This window comes from Macrobrachium nipponense, chromosome 44, assembly GCF_015104395.2.
Source record: "Macrobrachium nipponense isolate FS-2020 chromosome 44, ASM1510439v2, whole genome shotgun sequence".
NCBI classification, from domain to species: domain Eukaryota; kingdom Metazoa; phylum Arthropoda; class Malacostraca; order Decapoda; family Palaemonidae; genus Macrobrachium; species Macrobrachium nipponense.
Window position 1 is genome coordinate 42,029,409 of NC_087221.1, and position 24,380 is coordinate 42,053,788.

Genomic DNA, 24,380 nt, shown 5'->3' on the forward strand with positions numbered 1-24,380 from the left:
CTGTAGTATTGTGAATGGAATATCCAGGAAAAAAATGCATGTTATTATTATTAGTACCCTAACCAAATTGTTTTCCTTATCCGTTTCAGTGTTCAACTGCTCGAACTCCAGTTTCAGCACGATCTTCATAGAGGCAGTCCCGAAGTACTTTAGGTAAGGAAGAAACTGTAACCTTCGTTCTTCATTTTTTGCCAATGGGCTTTTGAGTTAAAGAAGAAAGTGGATAGCTTATTATACCCACATCTCTGCATATCGATCAGTACAGTGGTATAAATCCTTTCTCTGATGGCTCCCCTCAAGGAGTGGATGCTCCAGTGAGATCTACTTACCATAGGATTTTCTGCCATCCTTTTCTCTAGTAGTTTGCATTCTTTTACAAGATCCTATTAGGGTATTCTAGACTTCTAGTATCCCTCCTTGCTCAAGGGTTAGTGATCGAATATTCCAGAGTTCTTTTTGATGGACTTCCACAAGAGTGCCTCAAGTTGTAAGTAACATCATCCACATTCTGATTGTGTCTTACCACAAGAGCTCCCTAAAATGTAAAAGCATTCCTCATTCTGATTAAAGTTTTCGTAAGATGGTACAGCATCCCTCATTCGTAGTTTCCACAGAGTTCCAGTAGAAATTCACATTAGGTACCTCTGTTTCCTCCCAGTACAGTATCCTTTATCTTTCAAATTCCCAATAGAAAGTCACAATATCTTTGTTTGCTCCCAATACAGTATCCGTTATCTTTCAGCTCCATAGTATTGCAACGCAGTGATGCAGAATCGTCATGGTTACAAGAACTTGGGTCCATTAAATATGACATGGCTGTCAATATTGCTCTCATCTGGATAATCACTTTGATTGCACTGAGCAGAGGTAAGGTTTCCTTACAACGTGAACACTTGAAGTTGACTTTACTTGTGTCATTTTAAAAAGTGACAGATTTAAAACATAAGACAGAAACGTAGCTAATCTGTTGTTGCTTTATATGGAATGCTTAAGTTGAATTTGATTTCTTTTGATTAACAAATTCCATGCATCATTGTCGATTTTTTTAAATTTGCGTATAAAAAATGAATATATTTAAATTACTGATACAAATTTGTTTTTCTTTCCAGGAAACCACTCGTACGGAATAGTTTCCTACATTGTATTCTTGTTACCATTGCTGGGTTACCTAGTGGTCTGCCTTTATTTAGCATCATGGACTAAAGATGATATATATATTAATCACGCATCGAATTTTAATGAACTTTTTCAGACTAGCGAGGTAAGTTTTTACTGTATTGGGGCTACTTTAGTTTACAATGACTGTTCCAAAAACAATTGATTGTGTTGACTAAGAATAATTATTGAGCATTATCAATAATATCAATTTGTTTTTCTCCCTCCAACAGTCCTGGATGGCTGCTAGTCGAGAAGTTTTCCTAGTCTGGGGGTTTCACGGGGCTGTACTTCAACAGATGTCAGCACATAACAAGTGAGTTTGTTAAAGTTAAGCTTTCTTCATTATTGTTCCTATTTCTTGTGTAATACAGCATTTTCTTATTGTGTGTTTCATGTTTCTATAGTATTTGATAAATAGTGCTTTCACTCTATTGTTAAGGATATTTTAATATATTACAAGGTGAACTTTCCCTGGAAATGTGAATGATTTATGTGGAAATGAGATAGATTTCCACATTGCAACTATTAGTTACTTTGATTCATATTCTAATGTACAGCATATCTTACAGGAAAGGTCATCCACTGTATCGCGACACAACTGTATTAGCAGTAATCACAACCCTGGCATTGGTGCTAGCAGCTGTTACAGGCTCATCTTGTGTGTCAGGCTTACATCAGAAAGACTATTACTACAAGCCATCTTCCTTTGGTAAAGATTCTAGAATGTCCATATTTAAGTTGAATGGGCAAACGATAACTTTTGTAAATTAGTTCATTACAATTACATTAAGCTGTGTCACTAGGCTAACTTTTTGTTTTTATTTTAAATATTGCATTCTGTTTTTGTTAAAACAGTAGATATAGAAAGTAGATCTTGGCTATAAGAATCAAATGGCAGTATGTAATCTGTTTTCAGGAGAAGTGCTTATTTGAACCTGATAAACAAAAGTATATGTGCTTTTGAGGAAGACTAGACTTAGGATAAGTAAAATAGCTGTAAATGAAAGCCATTGTCATGGAATTACAACACACTTCAATTTTCTTGCAGTGCAAAATAATAGTTTAGTGAAAGAAGACAAAATACAGTTGCAGCTCCATTCTTGATTTTCATGCTTTGTTTCTATATTTAACATCACGCAATTGTCTTCTCAATAATTTTCAGCCATTTCAGGATTTGAGCCAAAGGTAGTTTGGTTAGTTTTTCTAATAGGAATTTTGTAATGCTTTCATGAAACATTTGATTTTCCACAGAAAACGCAGAGACTGCCCAGTTCTTGACAAAATCAAAGTCTCCTCAGTTCAGTGAACCTCACCAATTTCACAACGAAGCCAAGTCAAATTTAATGGAGCAGCGTTTACCAGGTTCCATGTTTCATTATGATAACTTTTATGCTGGAATAAGAATTCGACCATCGTATTTCCACGGTAAATATGAAATTGATATCTTAGTTTATACAATATTTGGTTGTTCTCATGGTGCATATTGATATGAAAAGTGATTGCTTGTTATTAATATGGTATGTTTGTTTCAAGAGGATTAGTAAGCATGCACAAGAATGAAATTTTGAGAAAGACTTGCATTTTGCTTTTAGCTTACTAGTTGGTTAAAGAGGTTGCTTGTAATTGCTAGATACCAATTACAAGGATTGCCAAGATTTGCTGCCTGTTTTTATTCTAGACAGTTAAAACGGGTATAGAATTATGTATTTTCATGAATGCTGTTAGTATATGCCAGATATGTATGTATACTATTTGTTTTCATAACATAATTTCGTTTAAATAGGTAAATGCATGTGCAGCCTCCAATACAGTACAAATGGGAGGATGCAAGGGATTAAATCTGAATTTTACCTACTGAAGTCCTCTTTCAGTATATTTCTAATGCAAAAGATATTGAATTCTTATTTACTTCAACAATCAAGATTTTCTTAGGCAATGAGTATAAAAAAACGGGAAATATCTATCATTTTTATATTAAAGATAAATTGCAACAAACTCTGGAGCCACCATTGGTGCAAATATTAGGCATTCAACTTACCTTTAAAATGGGTACAATTGCAATGCAGGACAGCTTACCCTTGGAAGGTACCAATTGACAGCATCATTTTCCTGATTTTTCAGGGTCCAGTGGCATCATCTATGTTAAATTTGTGGCTAACTTAAACTCATTATTTTGACTAAATTTTACTGTGTTCTATTTTTAAATCTACAAAAAAAATTCAAGTACTATTTAGTTTCAAAATTATATCATAACCATCATTATTCTTTACAAAATAAATTTACAACTGGCAGTTAAGAAGAATATTGCTGTGCCCATAAATTTTTAAATTGAGATTTGCCAGTGTTGGTGCCCCTGGGATCTCAAAGAGTTAGTTAGCTGGAACATTGTTTAAATTGTCAGTAATAGAGTTACCTACATCATGAATCTCCCAAAGCATTTGTTTGTAAATGGATACCAGAAAATGTTATAGAATTTTGGCAACTTGATGGGAAAAGAGTAAAGGAAATAAATGGAAATTGACAGACTGAAACCAATTCAGCTGTAAGCTGAAGGGCCACTGCCTAGAAACTATTACAGTCTGAAAGTGCGTTGCACAAGCTATCCTAAGTGGTGCTTACTTACAGGGTATGCATGCAGAAATGGCATCAATTCCAAGGAATGAACTACATGTTTTTAAAAAGTTTGATTGTCATTCGATATGCAGAACTAGTAGGCTGATACTGCTAACAGCCTATTGGTCAGACGTTCTAATGTTTTTTTTTCCCTTTTCTGTGTATGCACATAGTGGAGATTTAAGTAGTCAAGAGGAAAAACAATAAAGTGTAAAGGAAAGAAAATGGGTAAGCATAATACTTAAAATATATTGAAAAACAATAATAAAAAAGAAAAAAAATATGAAGTATATAACAAACAAATAAGAAGGAAATATATTGAAGAACATAATAATAAAGAAAAAAAATATGAAGTATATAACAAACAAATAAGAAGGAATATAGCAAGCAAAACTATGAATTCATGCAGACCTTGATTTAATAAAATATTACTATACCAAGATGTAACAGAAATAATTCTGGTTTTGTCCATCAGTTTGCAAATATTATGAAGCACAAAAGCGGATAGTACGTGGAAGATGGGAAAAGTACTGCCAGTGCCAGTTTGACTGAAACAGTAGTACACAAGGATTAAAATAATTTGATAAAAATTAAAGCATGCCAAGCTTGTTTTATTACAACTTTTCATGTCACACTATATTTTGAATTAATTAGAAATGCAGTCTCTTATTTACTTTTACATCTATAAATACCATCAAAATTGTGATTGCGCACAAGGTTCTGTATTTGCAATTTCTGAATCTTGTGATTACTAATCAGTTCGTGTCTTTTAATTTTTTTTTGCTTACTTTTATATAAACTGATACAATATAATACTTCCTGTTACTACAGTGAAAGCTCCAGAATCAAGTGAACGAAGTGGCTATCAGAGCTTGCGACTAGGAACGGAACTTTTTCCAGCCCTCCTTGCTATCAATGGAGCTGAAAACATATCTCCGTTTTGGTCATCCTTATTTTACTTCAGCTTACTGCTATTTGGAATTGCTCAGCAGGTTCGTTCCATGTTATGTATCTTATTTAATGCACTTACTATTCCTCATCTGGTATTATAAATACAACAAACTATTGTCTATTTTCCAGCATAAGTCCTTGTCTTTTCTTGTTGGTAGCAAGGGGTTGAAACAGTAAAAAAACTATCATAAATATCTGTTACATGCTAAACTGAGCTTAGGACCAGGTTTTTATGTACTATTTAGCAGGCAAATATCTCAAGTGCAGCACAGGTAAAACTTTAGTTAACTGGTTAACAGTAATAAATAGAATTGAATGCTTTGCATACAGTACTGTACTTGATAGTTTTGTATACAGTAAAAAATGTTTTAAAATAAAGAATTTTGACTTTTGAAAAAAATTATTCCCAAAAGGACTACAACCAGTTTATTTTCTTTCAGCTGGCAGTATGGCGTACTGTGGTTGAAGCTGTCATACGGATTAATCGTGAAAGACTGCAGTCCTGGGAGATATGCATTACTTTTCTCTGCTGTTTGTTTGGTTTCTCAGCAGCATTGCCAATGGCAACAGGGGTAAAATTAAGTTTTTCTTAACAAAATTAGCACTTTGAACTTGAAATTGTTGTTATTTTATAAGTAATTACAACATTTATGTAAATTCATTATACTACATAAACAAATCTCAAGGGAAAAACAGTGCCCTGTTGAAAGTTACTATAATTATTGTATGTCCAGACATATTGATAATGAGAGTAATAAATGGTGGCAAGTTAGTGATAATTATATAATGCTGATAGTTTGTAGCACCTTACAGAAACTGAATATTAGTTTTTTTTTTTTTTTAATACAGTAGATGGATAAAATGAATACAACAGCTTCATGTAATATACTCCTTAAATAGCAATTACTGATAAACTGCTTTGTATTTATTTCAGGCTGGCATTCATATTCTTTACTTCCTAGATTATGTAATGAGTTGTGGTTGGTGGCTCATGATTATTCAGTTAGTTCAGGTAAAGTTTGATCTACTTAAATATACTATGTATATACAACATGTAATAGTATGAAATATGGTTTTGGTTTCAGACAAGTTGAAAGTTAAATCTTAATTCTTTTTGTTGTGAATTTTGATATTTTATACATAAATCTATCACATGTAAAATAGCTCCGCAGGTATTACAGTCATGCCTAATATTCATATTTACATAGGTAGTGAAATTTGATTAGAGTTAAGGTGTAACAGAGTCAAAAATAGGGATGCACTAATTTTATGTAAGTTATGCATTGTTTCTCTCACAGATATTTGCTCTTCTGTTTGTTCGAGGAAAACCATATAGTGGACAAGATATAGTTGGGGAGCTCATGGGCAAGGGCGAACAGTGTCGTTCACTGTGGCTTGGTCCACTAACATCCTTTGCATGGAACATTATTGTACCTGTGGGACTCCTGGTGCTATCTATATCGTCCTTCAAATCAGGGAAATACAAAGATGTAAGTATTTAATACATTTGTGTTTAATGTTATTCCATAATTTTGGGGCAGCCAGACATTTTTAGATAATTTTTGTGAAATGTTTTTGCTGTTTATGCATATACTTACTTATGTAAAATTCACTATTAAGGTTGTCATTAACAAATTTATTTCAATATGGATTTTCATTATGGGTAAAATGGCTATTTTACTGGCAGGGAAATATTTACATTTAGTATTTGTTATTGACAAAATTTTATTTCCTTAATAAAACAAAACTAAATAAAAATTTATTTACTCTTGCAGTTAAAAAATTTATCTGAGTGAATTTGTTGTAGTGAATTCTCACAGTAGACCATAATCACGAGGATTATGAAAACATTAAGATCATGTACAATAAATTATGAAATGATAACTGCATCATAATTCAGGCATTACTGTACTGTAAGTACTGTACACTCAAAGAAATATTGGAATTGTGCCATTGTGATGGTGAGTTGGTTTTGTGGTTTTATTGGAAATGTGGATTTTGTGGTTGTGCAAAATTTATTAACCCTTATTGGACAGGTAAATATATAGATATGCAGCTCCTCAGGCCAGGTAAACTTTGAGGTCGGTCAATTTATGGAAAAAAAAAACATATCAGTGGAAAGAGAAAGATATGCAAATGCACATGGTGAAAGAAAAAAGGTTTAAACAATTTTCCCTACCTTCCACTAGAAGTTGAAATGCCTATTTACAACCTTGTGTGGGGCCTCTTATAAAACAATCATAAATTTTACCTATTGTGTTTTTTCTAATAATTTTTTTTATTTTGTAAAATTATAATTACAGCTCACACAATATCAAAACAGATAAGAAATAAAATCAGTAACAAATTCTAAGCATATTTATTGAAAAATATTTACCTAAATTTACCGACTAAGAAGATTCAATAACTTTTATTTTTACATGTTTTTTCTATTATTTCTTTGCAAAATTACATTTACAACCAAAATACTATCATAAAAGACAAGAACTAAAACTAACAGCAGCCATTTGGTGTATTTATGAACAAATTTACAAAAAGACATCACATGAGACAGAGAGGCACTACATTCCTCTTGAAGTCAAAATCACTACCAAGCTGGCATGAGCTGCCTAGTCTTTATTTTAGCCAGTGTAAAAGTTGCTATGAGAAAATTTATGGGCTATAACATTATTGGCACCTCTTTTCTGCCCGATTCTTTCTAAATCGATGGTGCTTAATATTGTTTATCTACAGGATCAATCCGTCCACCACCCCAAACCTGTTATTACTACTCCCGAGGAGCAGTCCATCCATTAAGGGTTAAGAAACTACAGCTACCTATGAATGAAATTGCGATCCCATTTCTTTGATTTTACTCATCAAGACAGTGTGCCAGTGACAACCTTAATTCACTGCTAGGTGGTGATGTTTGTATCATCATTTGTGTGCCAGTGACAACCTTAATTCAATGCTAGGTGGTGATGTTTGTATCATCATTTGTTCTGTGCTCTTAAGCTGTACGTCATATGTACGTTAATAAGTTGAACCATATTTCTATTGTGCTATACCATTGTTGAAGTTTGGGAAATGTTTTCAGGTTTTTGCTTGGGGTGATAAGAGTTATTGGCCTGTCTGGGCAAGGCAGCTGGCTTCTGGACTTCAACTTTTCCCAATTCTTCTTGTGCCATTAGTTGGTCTTATCCAAACCTGCCGTTATCTCACAGCTACAGATGAGGACTTATTTGAGGTGTGTATTTTGCAGTTAATTTATATTTTCAAAGCTTAAAGTCTGCTGAAACTTGTCACTCAATGAAAATTTACATTTATTATAAGGAAAGGTTACTTTTTGCACATTGTATTGGACATCCTAATTATTCCAGAAAATTCAACTGCTGTATAGGCCATCATTAAGACAACGTGTATCAGGAAGCAATAGCCTCAATAACAACACTGAAGACTCGGATTTAGAAGGGGCAGGCCCACAGGAAGGTCAGGAAGATGAAGCGCTGACTCCTAGACCATATAGTGATCCTCCACCAAAATACACGCCACCTCCGTCCTATTCAACTGCCACAGGAGTCAGGTAAGAAAATTTGCTTTTGTTTGTTTGTATGGTGTTTTTACGTTGCATGGAACCAGTGGTTATTCAGCAACAGGACCAACGGCTTTACGTGACTTCCGAACCACATCGAGAGTGAACTTCTATTACCAGGTATACACATCTCTCACTCCTCAAAATTTGCTTAAAATTTGCTATTAATAAACATTACCTTAATATAATTTATCTAGCCCTAAATCCCCAAAAACCGCACCAAAATTTACCACATTGGCAACCCTGTTACCTCCTATTCTGTCCGCCAGTTGGCAACACTGTCGTTGACAGATACGAAAACCTTCCCTCAAATCAGTTGTTAACGAGCGCCCGTGTTGTTTACATCACGGCCGCTCTTTATAAATTTCCTTAAACATTTTTGTGCCTTTAAAGCTTTCATTATTTGTTAAATGAAACTTTATATGAATTACCACTCACGCATTACATCACGAAATAGTGAATTAACTTTGATTTCTGTTGTGGTTCTTATCTTAAATTACGAACTTTTGCGCGACCCGGAACTACTGACCTGTCCAATTCTACAATGGATTACCAAGAAATTACGATGCTTCCTTCTGCCAGCAACATCAGGAACTGCCCGGTTTTGTGGGACAAGGATGAGTAGCAGGGAGTATGAACCCCATGACATTTGTAGTTCTTGTCGTGGACAGGTTTGTGACTTGACTTCTCGTTGTGACGTATGTAAGCCCTGGTCTGACGAGGATATGACTGCTTATATGAAACGCCAAACAATCTTGCAGCGTAAAAGATCGGTTAAGGAGAAAAAGAAATCGATTGCTAAAACTGTATCTAACGAATTCTTTGACTTGGGCGCTCATGATTCTGGCTCTTCGGTTTCGGTATCGTAAGACTCCGATTCCGAATTAATTGATGCTTTGCCCCCTGTACAACCGGTAATTAGTGAAGTTAGTTCTGATGTAGATTCGAAGATTTTGGCAATGGAAACTACCTGGAAACAGAATTTTAAGAAATTACAGCTTAGTCTAGATAGAGATATTTCTGCTAAGTTTAACAATCTGTCAGAGAATTTTCAAGAAGCCTTTACTAGAATGTCTAACACACTTTTAGATTCATTTTCAGCTCCTCGTCAGGTACCTGTCGACAGCACCATGGGTAACGGTGCGACAGATACCCCGCTTGTGAACCCCGTCGTGGCGAAGGCCTAGGGGGGATCCGGTCCGGGCAGGTGCCTAACGAATCTTTACCCAACGTGTCCCCTGTTAGTCCCGTAACAGTGCCAAAGGGCGCTTATTTAGGAGAAGGGGGGAGGGATATTAGTGTCAGACCTAAGATAGCTAGTCGTCAGGATTTTACTTCAGAGGAAGTTTCTAAGTTAGGATCTGACGATGATGATGATGATGACGCGGATTCGTGTGATATTGATGTTTCCTCGAATGGATGTCATGATGTAGAATTCAAGAAACTTTTTGATTTAATTTTGAGTTTTCTTCCTCAGGCGAGGCCTAAAGAGCAGAAGCAGCCTCCGCCTCGTTGTATTACAGAAGGGATTTTTCTTGACGGTCCTTCCCGGTCACGGGAATTTTTACGTTTTCCCTTTGCCCAGAGGTTCGCGAGAGTGAGGACGGACGTTGCCGCTAAACTTTCGAAGGTGATCGGGGAAGGGAAGAGGAAGCTCTCTTCTCTTCTACGACACCGGAGAGGAGTTTACCAGGTGGCGGATGATTCTTCATTCTCTCGACCCCCCAAGCCAAATCTGATTGTGTCGACTTTCAAGTCAACCCTTGCCTTCTAAGGCTTCGGTCTATGTCTCAATTGAAGATTTTATTGCTATGGAGGCTGTTATGAGCTCCTTACAAGAAGCTCAATCCTTCAATATGTGGGTCCTCGGAGGGCTTTTAATGTATATCAAGGACTCCGGGTTTGTTCCTCTGATGCTCCTCTTTTTGAGAAATTCTGCTCATCCATTTCAATCGCTTCTGTACATCAGAACGAGCTTGCTGCTTCAATGCAGGTCTTTCTTGTTTCTCTAAGGCGTAACCTGTATTTGTCGCAGTTACCCTCCTCTGTATCGGAGATTCAGAGAACCCGTCTGTTGTCCTCTTCTCCTTTTGGCGATTTCCTTTTCGATATTTCTGTGCTTTCTGAGGTTTTGAAGGAACATCAAGGTGATGCCTCTTCCCAAGCTCACTGGGCCTTATCAAGAGCTTTTTCCTCTGGTCTTCCTCCCATTCCTTCAAGGAGTAAGCGTAAGTTTAGGACCAGATCTGTACCTTCTGCTCCAGCCCAACAACCTCCTTTCTGGCTCTTTTTTCCAGAGTACATCTCAGGTTGCTGGTGCTTCTTCTTCATCCTCTGGTGCTCACCCTTTGAAACGCGGGAGAGGTTCTTGGCGTGGCTCCAAGGGCAGAGAAAGAGCTCAACCTCCAGGAGGACCTTCTTCTTCTTCTTCTTCTTCTTCCTTGTCTCTGCGTAAGAATTTTCGGAAGTAGGAGTCATCACCTCGCCTGGAGACCGCAGTAGGAGCTTGTCTCTCCCCCCGCCATTGGTCAGCTTGGCAGGGAGAGCGGTGGATGCTTGGGTGGTGGAGGTCCTGAAGGAAGGTTACGAGATCCCTTTTGTTTCCAGACCTCCACTTTCCAATCGTCCTCTCGAGTTCAGCAGTTATTCCCCTCACTCAATCAGGGGTCAAGCCTTGGAGAAGGAGCTTTCGCCCTCTTGGAGAAGGATGCCATAGAGCGAGCTCCTCCTTCTCCCGGGTTTTACTCTCGGATGTTTGTAGTTCTAAAGGCCTCGGGTGCCTGGCGCCCCATCATAGATCTTTCGGTTTTGAACAAGTTCATTCTAAAGTCCAAGTTCAGGATGGAGACGGTCCAGACTGTTCTTTCATCCGTCAGGAGGGGGGACTGGATGATTTCCATCGATCTGCAGGATGCTTATCTGCAAATCCCCATCCATCCAAGAAGCAGACCTTACCTCGGTTTTTCACGGACTCGGGAGTTTTCCAGTTCAAGACCCTTTGTTTCGGCCTCACCACTGCTCCACAGGTCTTTTCTCGGGTGATGGCTCCTGTTTCAGCTATTCTGCATCAGTTAAATGTAAGGATGCTTCGGTATCTGGACGATTGGCTAGTCCAGGCCGAATCTCTAGAGAAATGTCTCCGGTCGAGGGAGATAGTTCTGTCTCTTTGTGTCGAGTTGGGCATTCGTGTCAACTTCGACAAGTCCAATCTAATCCCTTGCCAGATCATGACTTATCTGGGGATTGTTTTGAATTCCCAGATTTTGAGGGCTTCTCCCGCTCAGAAACGGATAGACAAGCTTCTGAGTCTGTTCGAAGAATTTTTGTCCTCCGTAATGCAGCCAGTTTCTCTTTGCAGGTCTCTCCTGGGCCATTTGTCATCCCTCATCCAACTGGTTCCCGGAGGTCGTCTCAGAATGAGGCTCCTTCAGTCGACACTTCGCCAGTCATGGGATTTCGTGTCCGAGGACACGATAGTCGCCTCTTCTCCACAATGTCGGAAGGATCTCCGTTGGTGGATGCAAGTTCACCGCCTCAAGTCAGGGACATCTCTTCTTTCGGTTCCTCCGGACCTAATGTTTTGGTCAGACGCCTCGGATCAAGGTTGGGGCGCACACCTGGGCTCCGAAGCCGCTTCGGGCCTTTGGTTAGAGGAGGAGAGGAGCATGTCAATAAATTGGAGGGAACTGAGGGCAGTGTACCTAGGCCTTCTTTCATTTCAGGAAACAACTGTTGGAGTCGGTTGTCGCGATCTTTGTCGACAACACCACAGCAGTCTCGTACTTGAGAAACCAAGGCGGCACACAGTCGGATCTTCTCACTCAAGAAGCCCGATCAATCCTGTGTTGGGCAGAAGACAGGGGGATTACGTTGGTCCCTCAGTTTATCCTGGGCCATCAACAACGTCTTAGCAGACGCCTTGTCGAGACCGAACGAAGTTCAAGGGTCGGAGTGGACACTTTGCCAGGAAGTCTTCGACAGCCTCAGGAAGAAATGGCCTGTCACAGTCGATCTGTTTGCCACCCCACTGAATTTTCGGTGCCAGATATTCTTCGCCCCTTACCAGACTCCTCAGAGTGCCGGGACAGACTCTCTTTTGCAGGACTGGGAGGGACTTCAAGCCTATGCTTTTCCTCCGTTCTCTCTGGTGAGGTCAGTCCTCAACAAAGTGAGGGCAACCAAGCGTCTGGATCTCACCTTGATCGCCCCCTTCTGGCCACAGAAGGAGTGGTTTCCCGACCTTCTGGAAGCACTGGTGGAACCCCCCATTCGCCTGCCAGAGAGACCAGATCTTCTCAAACAACCCCATTTTCATCGGTTCCATCAGAGGCTCCACATGCTTCATCTTCATGCCTGGAGACTGTCAGGAGGTTCTCCAAGCACGAAGGGTTCTCCTCCAGAGTGGCGCGACAGTTGGCTCTTGCCAGGCGACAATCAACCAGAGTAAATTATCAGGCTAAATGGTCGGTTTACAGACGTTGGTGTAAGTCTCAAGGACATTCAATTTCTAGACCTTCCTTACCGAAAGTAGCGGAGTTTTTAGTTCATTTACATCATGACAGGGCCCTGTCACCTTCGTGCATTAAGGGTTATAGGTCTATGCTTTCCTATGTTTTTAAGGCAAGGCTTCCTGAGATCTCTTCATCTTATGTCATTAGAGATTTACTTCGATCTTTTTCCCTATCTCGACCCAGGCCGCAGTGTTCGCCTCCGACATGGGACGTTAACAAAGTCCTTCAAGCCTTAAGGTTCCCTCCGTTTGAGCCTCTGAATTCTGCCAAATTTAGGGACCTCTCTTCTAAGACACTCTTCCTTGTCTCACTGGCTACAGCCAAGAGGGTGGGTGAACTGCAAGCACTCTCTTTTCTGGTTGCCAGATCTGGACAAGACCTGATTTTGTCATACCTTCCTGAATTTGTCGCAAAGACTGAATCGTCTGATAATCCCATTCCTAGGTCTTTCGTACTGAAGTCGCTGGTCGACTTTGTTGGTAATTTAAATGAGGAATTAGTTCTTTGCCCTGTTAGGGCGCTCTCATGTTATTTACGCCGCACGAAGGACATTCAGGGTCGTCCCCGTCATCTGTTTGTTTCACCCCGAAATGTCAAGAGACCTATTTCAAAGAATGGTGTATCCTTTTTTCTCAGAGATCTGATCGTTAAAACTGGTGGTTCGGCTGCTGGGGAAGACCAGACGCCGAGAGCACACAGTATTAGAGCAGTTGCTACATCAGTAGCTTTATGAAGAATGTCTCAGTCGCCAAGGTGCTTGAGGCGGCGACTTGGCGTTCTAATTCTGTTTTTGCCTCTTTTTACTTGAGGGATATTTCTCTAGTTCTAGGCGACCTTCGTTCTTTGGGCCCGTTGGTGATGGCAGGACAGGTCGTCAGACAGGAGAATTAGGTAGTCTTCCTGTTTTACGTTTGGTTGCTACCTGTATATTATTCATTAATTTTTTTTTTTTTTTGTATATATTTTTTGTTTTTGTATTATAACCCATGGCAGTTTTTGACGTAGTTATAATGGGAATTAGGCAGTTTGGTATTTAGGTGTTTTTGATGACAAGGACTGACTGCTTGGCAACTCATGCTGCTTCCATTTTCAGTGTGAAATGGTTCCAGCCACTGGGTTGTCGGCACTGGCGACTACGCTTCTCCCAGAGTCGATGCTGACCTAGGACTAGCCACTGGTTCGCTTGTCCTGACGACTCCTGCTTCTTCCACTGTCCTGGACAGGGAATTAGTCGATGGATCGTCTGCTGTCATCTGGTGACTCGCTCACCATCTACTTTTTGTCTCACCTGTCTTCTCAGAGTCAGACACTCGTGGAGATCAGGCGACATTTAGTAGCCCTGAGTTTCTTGTTGACGAAGTCGGTTGCGTTGATACACCCCCGATGATCGTGTAACATGAGACCAGGTTGGACTGTCAGGCATTCGTCCTTCGGGACTGAATCGCCTTTTTGCTCCGCGTCCTTTCTCTTGGCACCAGAAAGCTCGAGTTAGGAGTTGCTCATGAGCCGATTCGTTGCTGGCGACTTCGGTTGCGTTGATACACCCCCAAGGTTTGCTTAGCTTTGAATCGCCCAGACAGTCCAGACACTCATCCTTTAGGGAAAGAATAGTGCTTGATAGTCTTCAGGGTGCAGCCTTGCTGTCCGCAATTCGTCTGACTGGTCACCTGGTCGGTCACCTGACTTTAGTACAGACGGACTGACTATGCACTTACTCCTTGTCCTGTGCTACCGCAGTGGTGGCATTATGGTAGGAGACTTTGAGTTGTTAGTATCTTTGACCTTGGGTTGAGTTTTGACTGCCTATGATATATATTTCTTTGTTTGTTTTCTCCTATTCTGTCCGAAGGGGAAATTGTATTCAGATTCCCTCCTCCTTTTCAATGTCGTTAATCGGGCTAGATAAATTATATTAAGGTAATGTTTATTAATATGGAATTTTTATTCTAAAATTAATATTAATAATACTTACCTGTATAATTTATCTAGTCCCACCCATCCTACCCCACGATCTGCCTATCACAACTGATTTGAGGGAAGGTTTTCGTATCTGTCAACGACAGTGTTGCCAACTGGCGGACAGAATAGGAGGTAACAGGGTTGCCAATGTGGTAAATTTTGGTGCGGTTTTTGGGGATTTAGGGCTAGATAAATTATACAGGTAAGTATTATTAATATTAATTTTAGAATAAAAATTCCATTTTATCAGTAGCATGATTAACAGTAAATAAGGAAGAAAATGGGAGCAAGGGCTAGTTATAAGTGAATACATGGATTTAGAAGTCAAAACTAATTAGCACATTGCTAATTAAAAATCAGAAGCAAAGGATTTTTACTATAAATTTATACAAGTCTTTTAGAGCAGCTTGTTTTCTTAATGATTTCCTACACTACCTTTATTTATGAACAAAGAATCTAATTATACATGTAATATAGTGAATAATTTGCCTCTTGTATAATTTTTTTGTGAATTAATCCACACTAGTTAGAAATCTTATGGGGACTATCAACCAGAAGCTCATATTTAAAACGATGATTAACATTGATTAATCAAGGTGTAGCAGTTTTAAGCTAAGTATTAGCAGTTTGTTTAAAGCTTCACACTCAACATGCCTACACCGGTTTGACTGCTGAAAAAATAAACAATTTGTATTTTGCAAACCAATCATATTTACTAATAATTCTTTGTATTTGTTTATGGTTCTGTACAAGAGCCATTTACCATTTTTCTTCTCTTTATATTGGGCAGTTAAAATAGTAGCAGGCATGTTAACGATATCCTTTATACCTGTTATAGATATTATAGCCTGATCCAGGTCTCTTGTATGGTTTATACCTTGACTCTAATTGTGGGTTTCACTTTATTCACTGTTAATATAGTAAGCGAGTTGATGGTGATTCACAGTTTCTGAAATTCCTTGTACTGATCTGGTTAGTGTCAGAGTTAAGCACAGTTACCAGCAATCTTTGGAAATTATTCAGTGAGGCAAGAGCAAAGATGTTCAGATTCCCATTACATTTTTAAAACATTCCTGAGCCATGCCGAGCTAAACTAAGAAATGGCTGTAATTATGGGGTTTGGAAAATAATCCGGTAAAATGACATCCAGCCTTAGGTCTTAAGCACAAAATCTCTAGAAACCTGAAAATCTGAAGTTTATAAGCCTCTTTCTCTTCAAAGCCCCTTCAGCTGGGGTGGTGAATAATTTTGTGATGTTCTTTGACCTGCAAGCCATGATACCCCCATAATTCACACTTTACCATGAGTAGCCTTGGCTGAAGGCCTGTGTAGTTCACCAGGTCAACCAACTTAGGTGAAATGTAGCAGAAAATCAAGTCTTATTTGAGGTCCTTAATGGAAGGTTATCAGGCTTTTACTACCCCACCAATGAGACTTCATCACCAGTGTAAGATTCAGTGTCATTAGTGTATGGATCTCTCTTTACCTTCCGACATATGGGAGAAATCAAAGCCCCTTGTCTATCACTTCTTGGAACAATTTCAGCAGTTACATATCCCGCCCCGCCCGGCCCCGGGACCAGTTCAAGTTTATGTCTTGCTCTCTGTCACTTATGATTGTCCAACAGCAGACAGGACAACGTTTTCATAAATGCATAAAAACAGCCCCTCCTTAGAAGGCAGTACCGTAAACACTTAACTGCATAGTACTACAACTGCTGTTCAACTACTTAAGTTTTGATATTCCCAAAAAGATTAGTTCTTCTTACCTTGTGCTGTCCAGAATAACTGAAACATTCTGAACAAGAATGAAGATCATTGATGAAAAACTGCAAATGCAAAATATGTATAGTTCATTATTTTCCAAGCTTTAGAATGACTCTGATGTAGTATGTAGAGGCCTTCCTCCATTTCAGTGGGATACTTATACAATACATTGCTCTGACAGCAATATACGTAAGTAAAATAAGAGGTTTGTTTCATATCTAAATGAAATATATAAATATATAAATAATGTGACAAATATAAATTTCTTTCTCACAGGTTTGCAAAGCTGCTAAATCAAAGTCTTCGGCAAAGCATGAGACGCTTGCGTAATACTATAAGAAGTACCACAGAAGCAACTCAAAATGGAGATAATGAGAGTGCTGCACAAACCAACAGTTGTAGTAGGGTAGAGGAATCTACAAGCAGAAATACTCCATATATTCCTCCCCCTGATTATGTCACTATAGTAGGTGAATGTGGTCCACAGATAGTAAGTTCTCCTGCTGGTAACACTGACCCACCACCCTTATACTCTACTCTAGACCCTTTACGACGACAACGTGCATTAGCAGCTCTGGCTAATGCAACAACTTCTACTTTTAATGTGAAATCAGATGTGGTTGCAGAAACTGCACACCCAGTGACACCATCCCTTCAGAGAAGCAACAGCAGAAGGGAGTCAGGTTTACGGAGAAGTATAGCCTCTGGGGTAAGACGAAGTGCCCGCCGCTTAGCAGCAACCCTTGGTGTTGGCAATGGGGACGACGACTCCACTCTTGTTACCAGTGAAGAACCCATAAGTCAAGATACACAATCTTCAAGGGATGGTGAAGAGTTGCATCCACATGCTTACACTAACTTTGAAATGGTTTCACAGTCAGAAGCTTAAGTCATGCGTAACTAGTGAATTGAAATAGGCATTATTATTTATAAAAATGAAAATTTATATGAGTATTTTGTTTTCTACACTTTTTATATTGACTTTAAAATATTCTATTACACCATCTGGTAAATGTTGTGTATTATATTACAATATATTTGGACTTGGAGAAAAATTTAATGTTCTTGATATCTAATATAATACTTATTACTTTGTAATGCAGTACAGTATATATTCAGACATGAAATAATTCTATGAAAGTTGTTGAAAAATTGTTGTGCTTTTTAATAAAACTTGTAGATAAAAGTACCTCTCCAGTAGAGATGTTTAACTATACACTATCCAGTACTGACAAAAGTCCTAAGAGAGGAAAATGGGAAAAGAGTATGACAACTTATGAGTGCAAGAGAAAATGTAATTTGTAATTGTTTTTCATGTATACTACAAAACATCTGGTAAATAATTTACAGTAAGGATAAATAAAATTATAGTAAGCAACATTAACATTAAAAGTATAATTAAAGAAAAACTATATACAACACATCCAACTTAAAATCCTGAAGTCTGAAGCCTTTGCCTTTCTTTTCTCGTCATTCCTGTTCTTCGGTATTCACTCCTCTCGGCAAGATACTCAATTTTACATTGTTCCTGTGAAACACAAGTAAATAGTTGTAAATGGAAAAATAAAAATTACAAACTGGAAATTGCCTAGTTGGATACTTTAAATTTCAATAACAATTTCTTGTGATAACACTTGCCAATGAAGTAATTATACAAAACACAGACTGTACAATATCAATATAGTAAGGTGCTCTGAATACAAAAAGTATTTTTACATGCAACTTACAGTATGCCTCTTAGTACTAAACATCTTTTAAAGTATTCAAATTGCTCAGTTCTACTAAAGCACTATATTTTCACAAAAGTTTTTATACAAACCACTGAACTTTGCAGGGAGCACATGAGGCAACAAGTCCCAAAATGAATGGTATTCCTTGAGCTACTTACCATGCTCCTCATTCTACTGTCCCAATCCCCTGTGAAAGCAAGGAAGGGAGGAGAGCACTAGATTTTATGATGAACTGGTTTGTAAACTTATTTTAAAAACATACATTGTATCACAAACCAATTCATCATAAAACCTGAATTGGCTTAAATCCATCAAAAGGAATGAAAACAAAAAGCTGGCAAAGAAGGTCCGTATGGAGTGTTTTGGTGCATAAACATTGCAATGGAAGGATCTCCAGGCTTCACACACTAAAGGGGCATAAAATCCTATATTCAAAGTGAGGATATGGGTAGCATTGATGGTAATAAAAAAAAAAAAAGTCCATGTTGACAGTGACAGCATTAAAAAAAAAAAAAAAAAAAAAACAGCAGCCTTGCAATGCCTGATGCCCACCCTGGACATGGCAGAGTCAAATGAGTCATTACTCAAGAGCCTTTGTCCTGAGTGAGGGTAGGTCCTCTTAAGGACACAAGACCAACTACAAGATAGAAGCTCTAGCCCAGACAAAACATTTTTCACCAATGGCCAACCTTGACAACTCACAAGCTGAAACAGTTGAGAGATGAAAGGATGCTATACCACAAAATAGTGTCAGACAACTCAAAGTTATAAGGGAAGAACCTCCTAACCTAGAGAAGGCTGTTTAACAGCAAAAAGAGAACTACTCTTTAAGTCAAAAGTGTCGGGCTACCAACCCAGAAGCAACAGTAAGTCAAACAAGAAACAGTGATGAGTCTGAAACCTCACGAAAGACTTAGAGGTCACAATTAGAACAGCTTGAAGTGATCCAAAATGTTGCCCAAATCACCCCAAGAAAAGTGATACATCCAAATGAGACTCAAGGTCAACTAGTGAGGTCATGCAGAAAAAAGGTCAAGCCCTGACTTGGAGATCCACTGAAATGAATAGAATATAAATGTAAAAATATCAGAATGGCACTGAATTTTCACCTACATGAGGCAAAGCTGTAGAAATGAAAGAAGATAGGCACAAGAATCTTCCCAACTGAAAAAGCACATAGCAAACCATAATTTGAAGAAGGCCTTCCAAGATGAGTTAGTGGATGAAAGGATGAGAACCCCACCATTGTTCAAAGCCACAAATCCTCTCATCATCAACAAAGGGCTGTGGCTAAAGTGCTGCAGGCAGTGGTGAAGAAACAGCAGAAATACCAAAAATATTTCACTCACTTAAGCTAAGCTACTGACACGAGGAGGCAGTGACTTCCCATAAAAGAGACCTTAGTAACCTGTAGAGGGGTTAGTTTCAAGTAGCAAAATCCCCCAAAAATGAGGCAAAAAACTCATCCCCTCTGCCAGTATTTATAGCAAATCAAAAACCTGATTCTTATAAACCACGGGAAAGGGGATGGATGTTGCGCCACTGACCATGACTTCTCAATAAGGTAGTCAACCTGACTAACAGGTTTGTTGGAGGAGGCAAATCCAAAGAGTTAACCTCTACCCATCCTTAGAAACTGAGGTGCCCAGCCAATCTCCTCAGATTAAGAAATGTACTCTGAAACATTGACCTTCACTACCTCCAAGATTACTTATTCTTCTGTGCAAATAATGTATTCAAAACAAAAACAATGTCCTAAAACATTTTGGAAAAGCTCATTCATCACACCCATGATTGAGTTTCATTTCAGGGACAAACTCAGCTGTAAGTTGACAGTCATTATTATCAAGGAATCACCAAGGTAATTTTCTTGACAGTTATTGAAAGGTAATCTTACTGACCTTCCCTCTATAGATGCTGTTTCTCTTTTGCAGCCCTCTGATTCAGAAATTACCAATATCTGATGAATCTTCCACTTATTACATAAAAAATCTTCAAACCCTTCTTTGTGCTGGTCTGATTAAGAAGAGTTCATATTGCAAAATACATAATAAAAGTAAACTAGAAGTCTTACCTTAAATTCCTCATCTTTGTACCATTTTTCTAGACAGCCCCATAGAGCAGTATTCTCTTTTCGACATGTGTAGAACATTGATAACTTTGAATCTTTACAACACAGGGTAAATTCTGAAAAACAAAATTATATACTTATTAGTGAAAATAACAAGATCCAAAATGTCAAATAGCCTCTTAATAACGAAGACAGATACTTCCTCAGATATGAAGGCTTCATACTACATGTACTACTATAGAACTAATATCAGTAGATAAGAGCACATAAAATGCTCTACGTGCATTTAAAAAAAATTAAGTTTTTATTCTATAAACCTTCATCTGCTGCAAAATGGTTCATTACAAAGCATGAATAACCCATCACATTCCCTTCTTATTCAAGTGACTATTGTTGATCACAAGAAAAAACAAATGAAAGAACAAAAATAAATTTTATGAAAAGTTCTATGTATGCTTTATACCTAAACCCTTTCTTGGAAAATTGAGAACCACTGTATAACAGAAACCCTTCCTGCAAAACAGACCCATAGCAGGGTTATATGTACACGTATTACAAAAACTAAACACGAGTGAAGATACTGATACATTTAATGGGTAATTTTCAAACTTCAATGAACAGTAAACTAATAATGCTTTGACTTGTTTCCAATACATGTATACTGTAAAATATAAAGCATCAAAATCCAAATTCAAAACAATTCAGGCTTTTCTTGGCACTTCTACAATGCAGTAAATAAAACTGGATATTTCCAAATTCATATTTACAAAAACAGGATGGTTAAAATAAATTAAGTATAAAGACTGCTAAAAGGAATTAATGACCTGGACATTTTGGAAGGTCAAATAAACCACCTCAATTAACAATGAAGCTTTCATATTGTTTTATCAGAAGTAACTGTATATCATTCATAAAAACAATTCCAATTATGGAGTACGTAGTACACAACTAGAATGGAATTTGGACACTAACCTCGGTGTGTTTGTCCAGATTCACAAAATCAAAATTCCATATACAGTATATCAGCTTTTCATTTAGGTCTAACTTATGCATGTCAACATACATGTGGTTCCTTAACAAAGCAAAAATACTTGAATCATAAGAGATTTCTTTCAGAAAGTAGATGAAATACTGTACTGAAAAATACTGTAAAATTACCTTCTACTTCCTTACTGCATTTTTCTGCTCGGGCAATATCTCGCATCTTTTTTGGTATCATGACTTCAAGCTCCACCTTCCGTAAGGATTTGTCATCTGGATCACCTAAAGTATATGAAAACTTGCCGATATTCATAATCTTGAATGATTCATAAGACTAAAACAAGCCAAAAAAGACCTGCTCCAAATGTAAGACTCACAAACATAAAAAAATGCCTTTTCATATAAATTGCACCATGAATAAAAAATTTTAATTTTTACACTTCAATACAAGATACTGAACCAACTCACGCAAATTCATGAATGACTGAAGTCTCCAATGCTTGTGCCACAGGATAATTAGCCACAATTAAACTAAAATTTTGAATTCAAATTACTACTTAACTACCAATAATAATGTAAATTTAGAGACGAGGGACTTTTTGCACAGCTGTCTATATAGGTACAATGTCACAACAGAAATACAAGTACAGTATGGCCACAGAGACATGAGAAAATACTATACTGCACTGTAACAATACAGAATCAAGTTACTTACTATGGTGAAGAATCAATAAGATCAACTAACCTAACCCATGGGGTCCTCCGGTGTTCCTAAATTTGCGATCTGAAGGTAAACTGGAATCACTTTCAGCAAATGCAGCCATGAGAGCTATGTATAAACTCCAGGTTTAATATTTTTCTTTAATCTGGCTTCCCAATATATTGGAATAATGTGAAGTTGAATCTGAAATTAAAAATGTGTACTTGTACTGATCAACAGCCAATGGAATTATATGACAGCCCCTACCAATTCGGTACAAAATTTATTCTTATTCAGTATTTTAAATTTTTTACTTCTCATTATACACAAAGGCTTCAGAGTAAGATTAATAAATCAACTTTAAGGCAATTTGTATTATGTCATTGTATACAAATCACAGACTTATATGTAAGAGTGTTCCTCAATGTTATATCAATTTAATGGTGAATCAAACTACGTGTGTATTTACAAACAATCTAAATACATTAGGCCATATACCAACATGCAAATTTGTGAAAGGAGGTCAAGGTTAAAGTTACTTCCTTGGATGATGCCATAAAATCTTATAGGCAGGTTTTACAGCAAGGTCCAAGATTTTAGCCTTGTAGTCTAACAATCAAAACATGTGTAGCACAAGTTACTACAATCCTTACGATCCTGGCCAATCTTTCTATGCATAGTTAAAGGGGGAGGGGGTTCACCCAGTGTACAGCCAGGGAGGAAGAGTCACATATTTTAGACCAGGTCAAGATGCAGACTTTACATAGGCACTTCACTCTGATTTATAAAGCCCTGTGTCAGGTTAAATCATGTTTAATGGAGACAAGGTCCCCTAGCCTGGTAGGTCCTAGGGCCCTATATTGAGAGAATTGGGGCAGGTTAGTTCAAAATTAATCTTAATATTTCACTGATTTTTATGTTACCTTAAGTCAGGTATTGACGTATCTCTGCTTCAAATTACTTTTTGATCTGTGATGGTCTCTCCCACTCTAGCAACCAGTAATTAGTTAACCTTTTGTTTCCTGTAGGCTATCTATAGCTATATTCTATACAATACAGGGTTAGCCTAAGTCAAAGAGCAGATATTTCCTCAATAAACACTGGTTTGGAAAACAATCGATGAAATACTATAGAATGAAGGGTCAAGGTTAGGTATTTCAGAATTAATATTATTCTCTTGCTAGACTCACCCTTACCTAACCTAACCTTGGACGCCAAGGCTGTGACCCCAACCAAGTCAGTCGCGACCCTTCACTCTACATTTTACCCTTTACTAAGGACTTAAGCCTTTAAAAAGAAATGGAAAAGGAATCATTTAATCTTGCCACATGCACAGACAGCAGAGTGAATACCTAGCTACAGAGAGGGATCATGACTAATGTAGTTCGAGTAGGCATTTCAGAGGGCATAGGGTAAAAAAACTGCATGGTACAGGGGTGGACCATGTACGATCAATGTGTACAACACCAAGAAAAGTACATTATAACGCGTCCTGACACCGGAATAGAGGTCTTTAGCTCCGTTTCTCACCAACAACAAGTCGCGACTCATGCCCATCTCCGATGTCAGGACGCGTTATAATGTACCTTTTATGGGGTTGTTCACGTTGATCGTACATGGTCCACCCCTGTACCATGTGGTTTTTTACCCTAGTATGACCTAACCAGACTTGTCTTAACCTGACCCGGCTAACCTCAGACAGGAGTGGATGCAGATGCGATACCCAAATCTGGCGAAGGGGCAGGGACCTGGACAACCTCCCCCAACCCCCAAAAAGTCATGAACCCTAGGGTACTAACTACCTAATACTAGGCTAGGTACTATAGAATGCATAGTAGTAGGTACTACCCTATAGGCGGTACCTAGTCTTGGGTTAGGCTACAAGAAGTGCTGATAAAACCTCCAAATCAAGTTGACATAGTTAACTGGACTTTGTAAAATGACAGAATGATGTAACGAGAGAATAATTACCTACAAATAACGAACAATACGTCCCAATACGAGCCACGGAGTTCGGTACCTGGGTGGAGTGGACCGGTGAAGCAACCGAAAGTAAACATCTATTCGAAAGAATTCGTCAACAAGTCGACTTCACTCGTAAGCTTATATTTTTTCTTTAAAAAAATCTTAAATCGTGCAAAAAAAATATATGCTAAGTCGCATTATTTACATTATAAATTTACAACTTCTACAGATGATGTATCTTCAATAAACTAATGTACGTGAGGATGTCTAGTCATTCTATCATAATCGAACATACTTTATCATCGAGTTGTTTTCAATGTTGTTTTGTGCTGCGTATTTATGATTTAGAACGCGCCCAAGTGATGTAAACACTGTTGTAACAGTTATAAAACAATCATGGATAA

General features: G+C 38.1%; 2 protein-coding genes across 3 annotated transcripts in view; one reads left to right on the forward strand and one right to left on the reverse strand.

The window, feature by feature from the left end:
* The window catches only part of LOC135204231 (uncharacterized), a 185,295-nt gene extending 167,577 nt beyond the window's left edge, over positions 1 to 17,718 (forward strand). Inside the window, exons 6-18 of the mRNA XM_064234338.1 lie at positions 90 to 153; positions 743 to 867; positions 1,110 to 1,261; positions 1,389 to 1,471; positions 1,728 to 1,867; positions 2,410 to 2,583; positions 4,603 to 4,763; positions 5,163 to 5,294; positions 5,657 to 5,734; positions 6,021 to 6,212; positions 7,799 to 7,948; positions 8,082 to 8,284; positions 16,806 to 17,718. Coding sequence (XP_064090408.1) covers positions 90 to 153; positions 743 to 867; positions 1,110 to 1,261; positions 1,389 to 1,471; positions 1,728 to 1,867; positions 2,410 to 2,583; positions 4,603 to 4,763; positions 5,163 to 5,294; positions 5,657 to 5,734; positions 6,021 to 6,212; positions 7,799 to 7,948; positions 8,082 to 8,284; positions 16,806 to 17,418 — 2,267 coding nt within the window. The 3' untranslated portion in view covers positions 17,419 to 17,718. The remainder of the gene's footprint in view (positions 1 to 89; positions 154 to 742; positions 868 to 1,109; positions 1,262 to 1,388; positions 1,472 to 1,727; positions 1,868 to 2,409; positions 2,584 to 4,602; positions 4,764 to 5,162; positions 5,295 to 5,656; positions 5,735 to 6,020; positions 6,213 to 7,798; positions 7,949 to 8,081; positions 8,285 to 16,805) is intronic.
* A 184-nt stretch (positions 17,719 to 17,902) lies between these two features.
* Positions 17,903 to 24,137, reverse strand: LOC135204235 (COX assembly mitochondrial protein homolog). Of its 2 annotated transcripts, none has more exons than XM_064234343.1 (5): positions 23,983 to 24,137; positions 22,057 to 22,215; positions 21,489 to 21,593; positions 20,334 to 20,446; positions 17,903 to 18,057 (listed from the first exon to the last, which is right to left on the reverse strand). In XM_064234343.1, the coding sequence occupies exons 2-5, from the start codon at positions 22,133 to 22,135 to the stop codon at positions 17,959 to 17,961; spliced, it is 396 nt and encodes a 131-aa protein (XP_064090413.1). In that variant the 5' UTR covers positions 22,136 to 22,215; positions 23,983 to 24,137; the 3' UTR covers positions 17,903 to 17,958. The 2 variants fall into 2 exon arrangements, with proteins under 2 accessions (XP_064090413.1, XP_064090414.1); XM_064234344.1 differs by having other exon boundaries at positions 23,987 to 24,122.
* Between the last annotated feature and the right edge of the window lie 243 nt (positions 24,138 to 24,380).

Excerpts from the sequence above, each read along its gene's own strand:
- LOC135204235 (XM_064234343.1), bottom strand. The coding sequence starts at position 22,135 with ATGGCTGCATTTGCTGAAAGTGATTCCAGTTTACCTTCAGATCGCAAA. Across the intron at positions 21,594-22,056 it reads CGGAGGACCCCATGGGTTAG|GTGATCCAGATGACAAATCC; the intron begins GTTAGTTGATCT and ends CATATACTTTAG. Across the intron at positions 18,058-20,333 it reads ACAAAGATGAGGAATTTAAG|GAACAATGTAAAATTGAGTA; the intron begins GTAAGACTTCTA and ends TGTGTTTCACAG.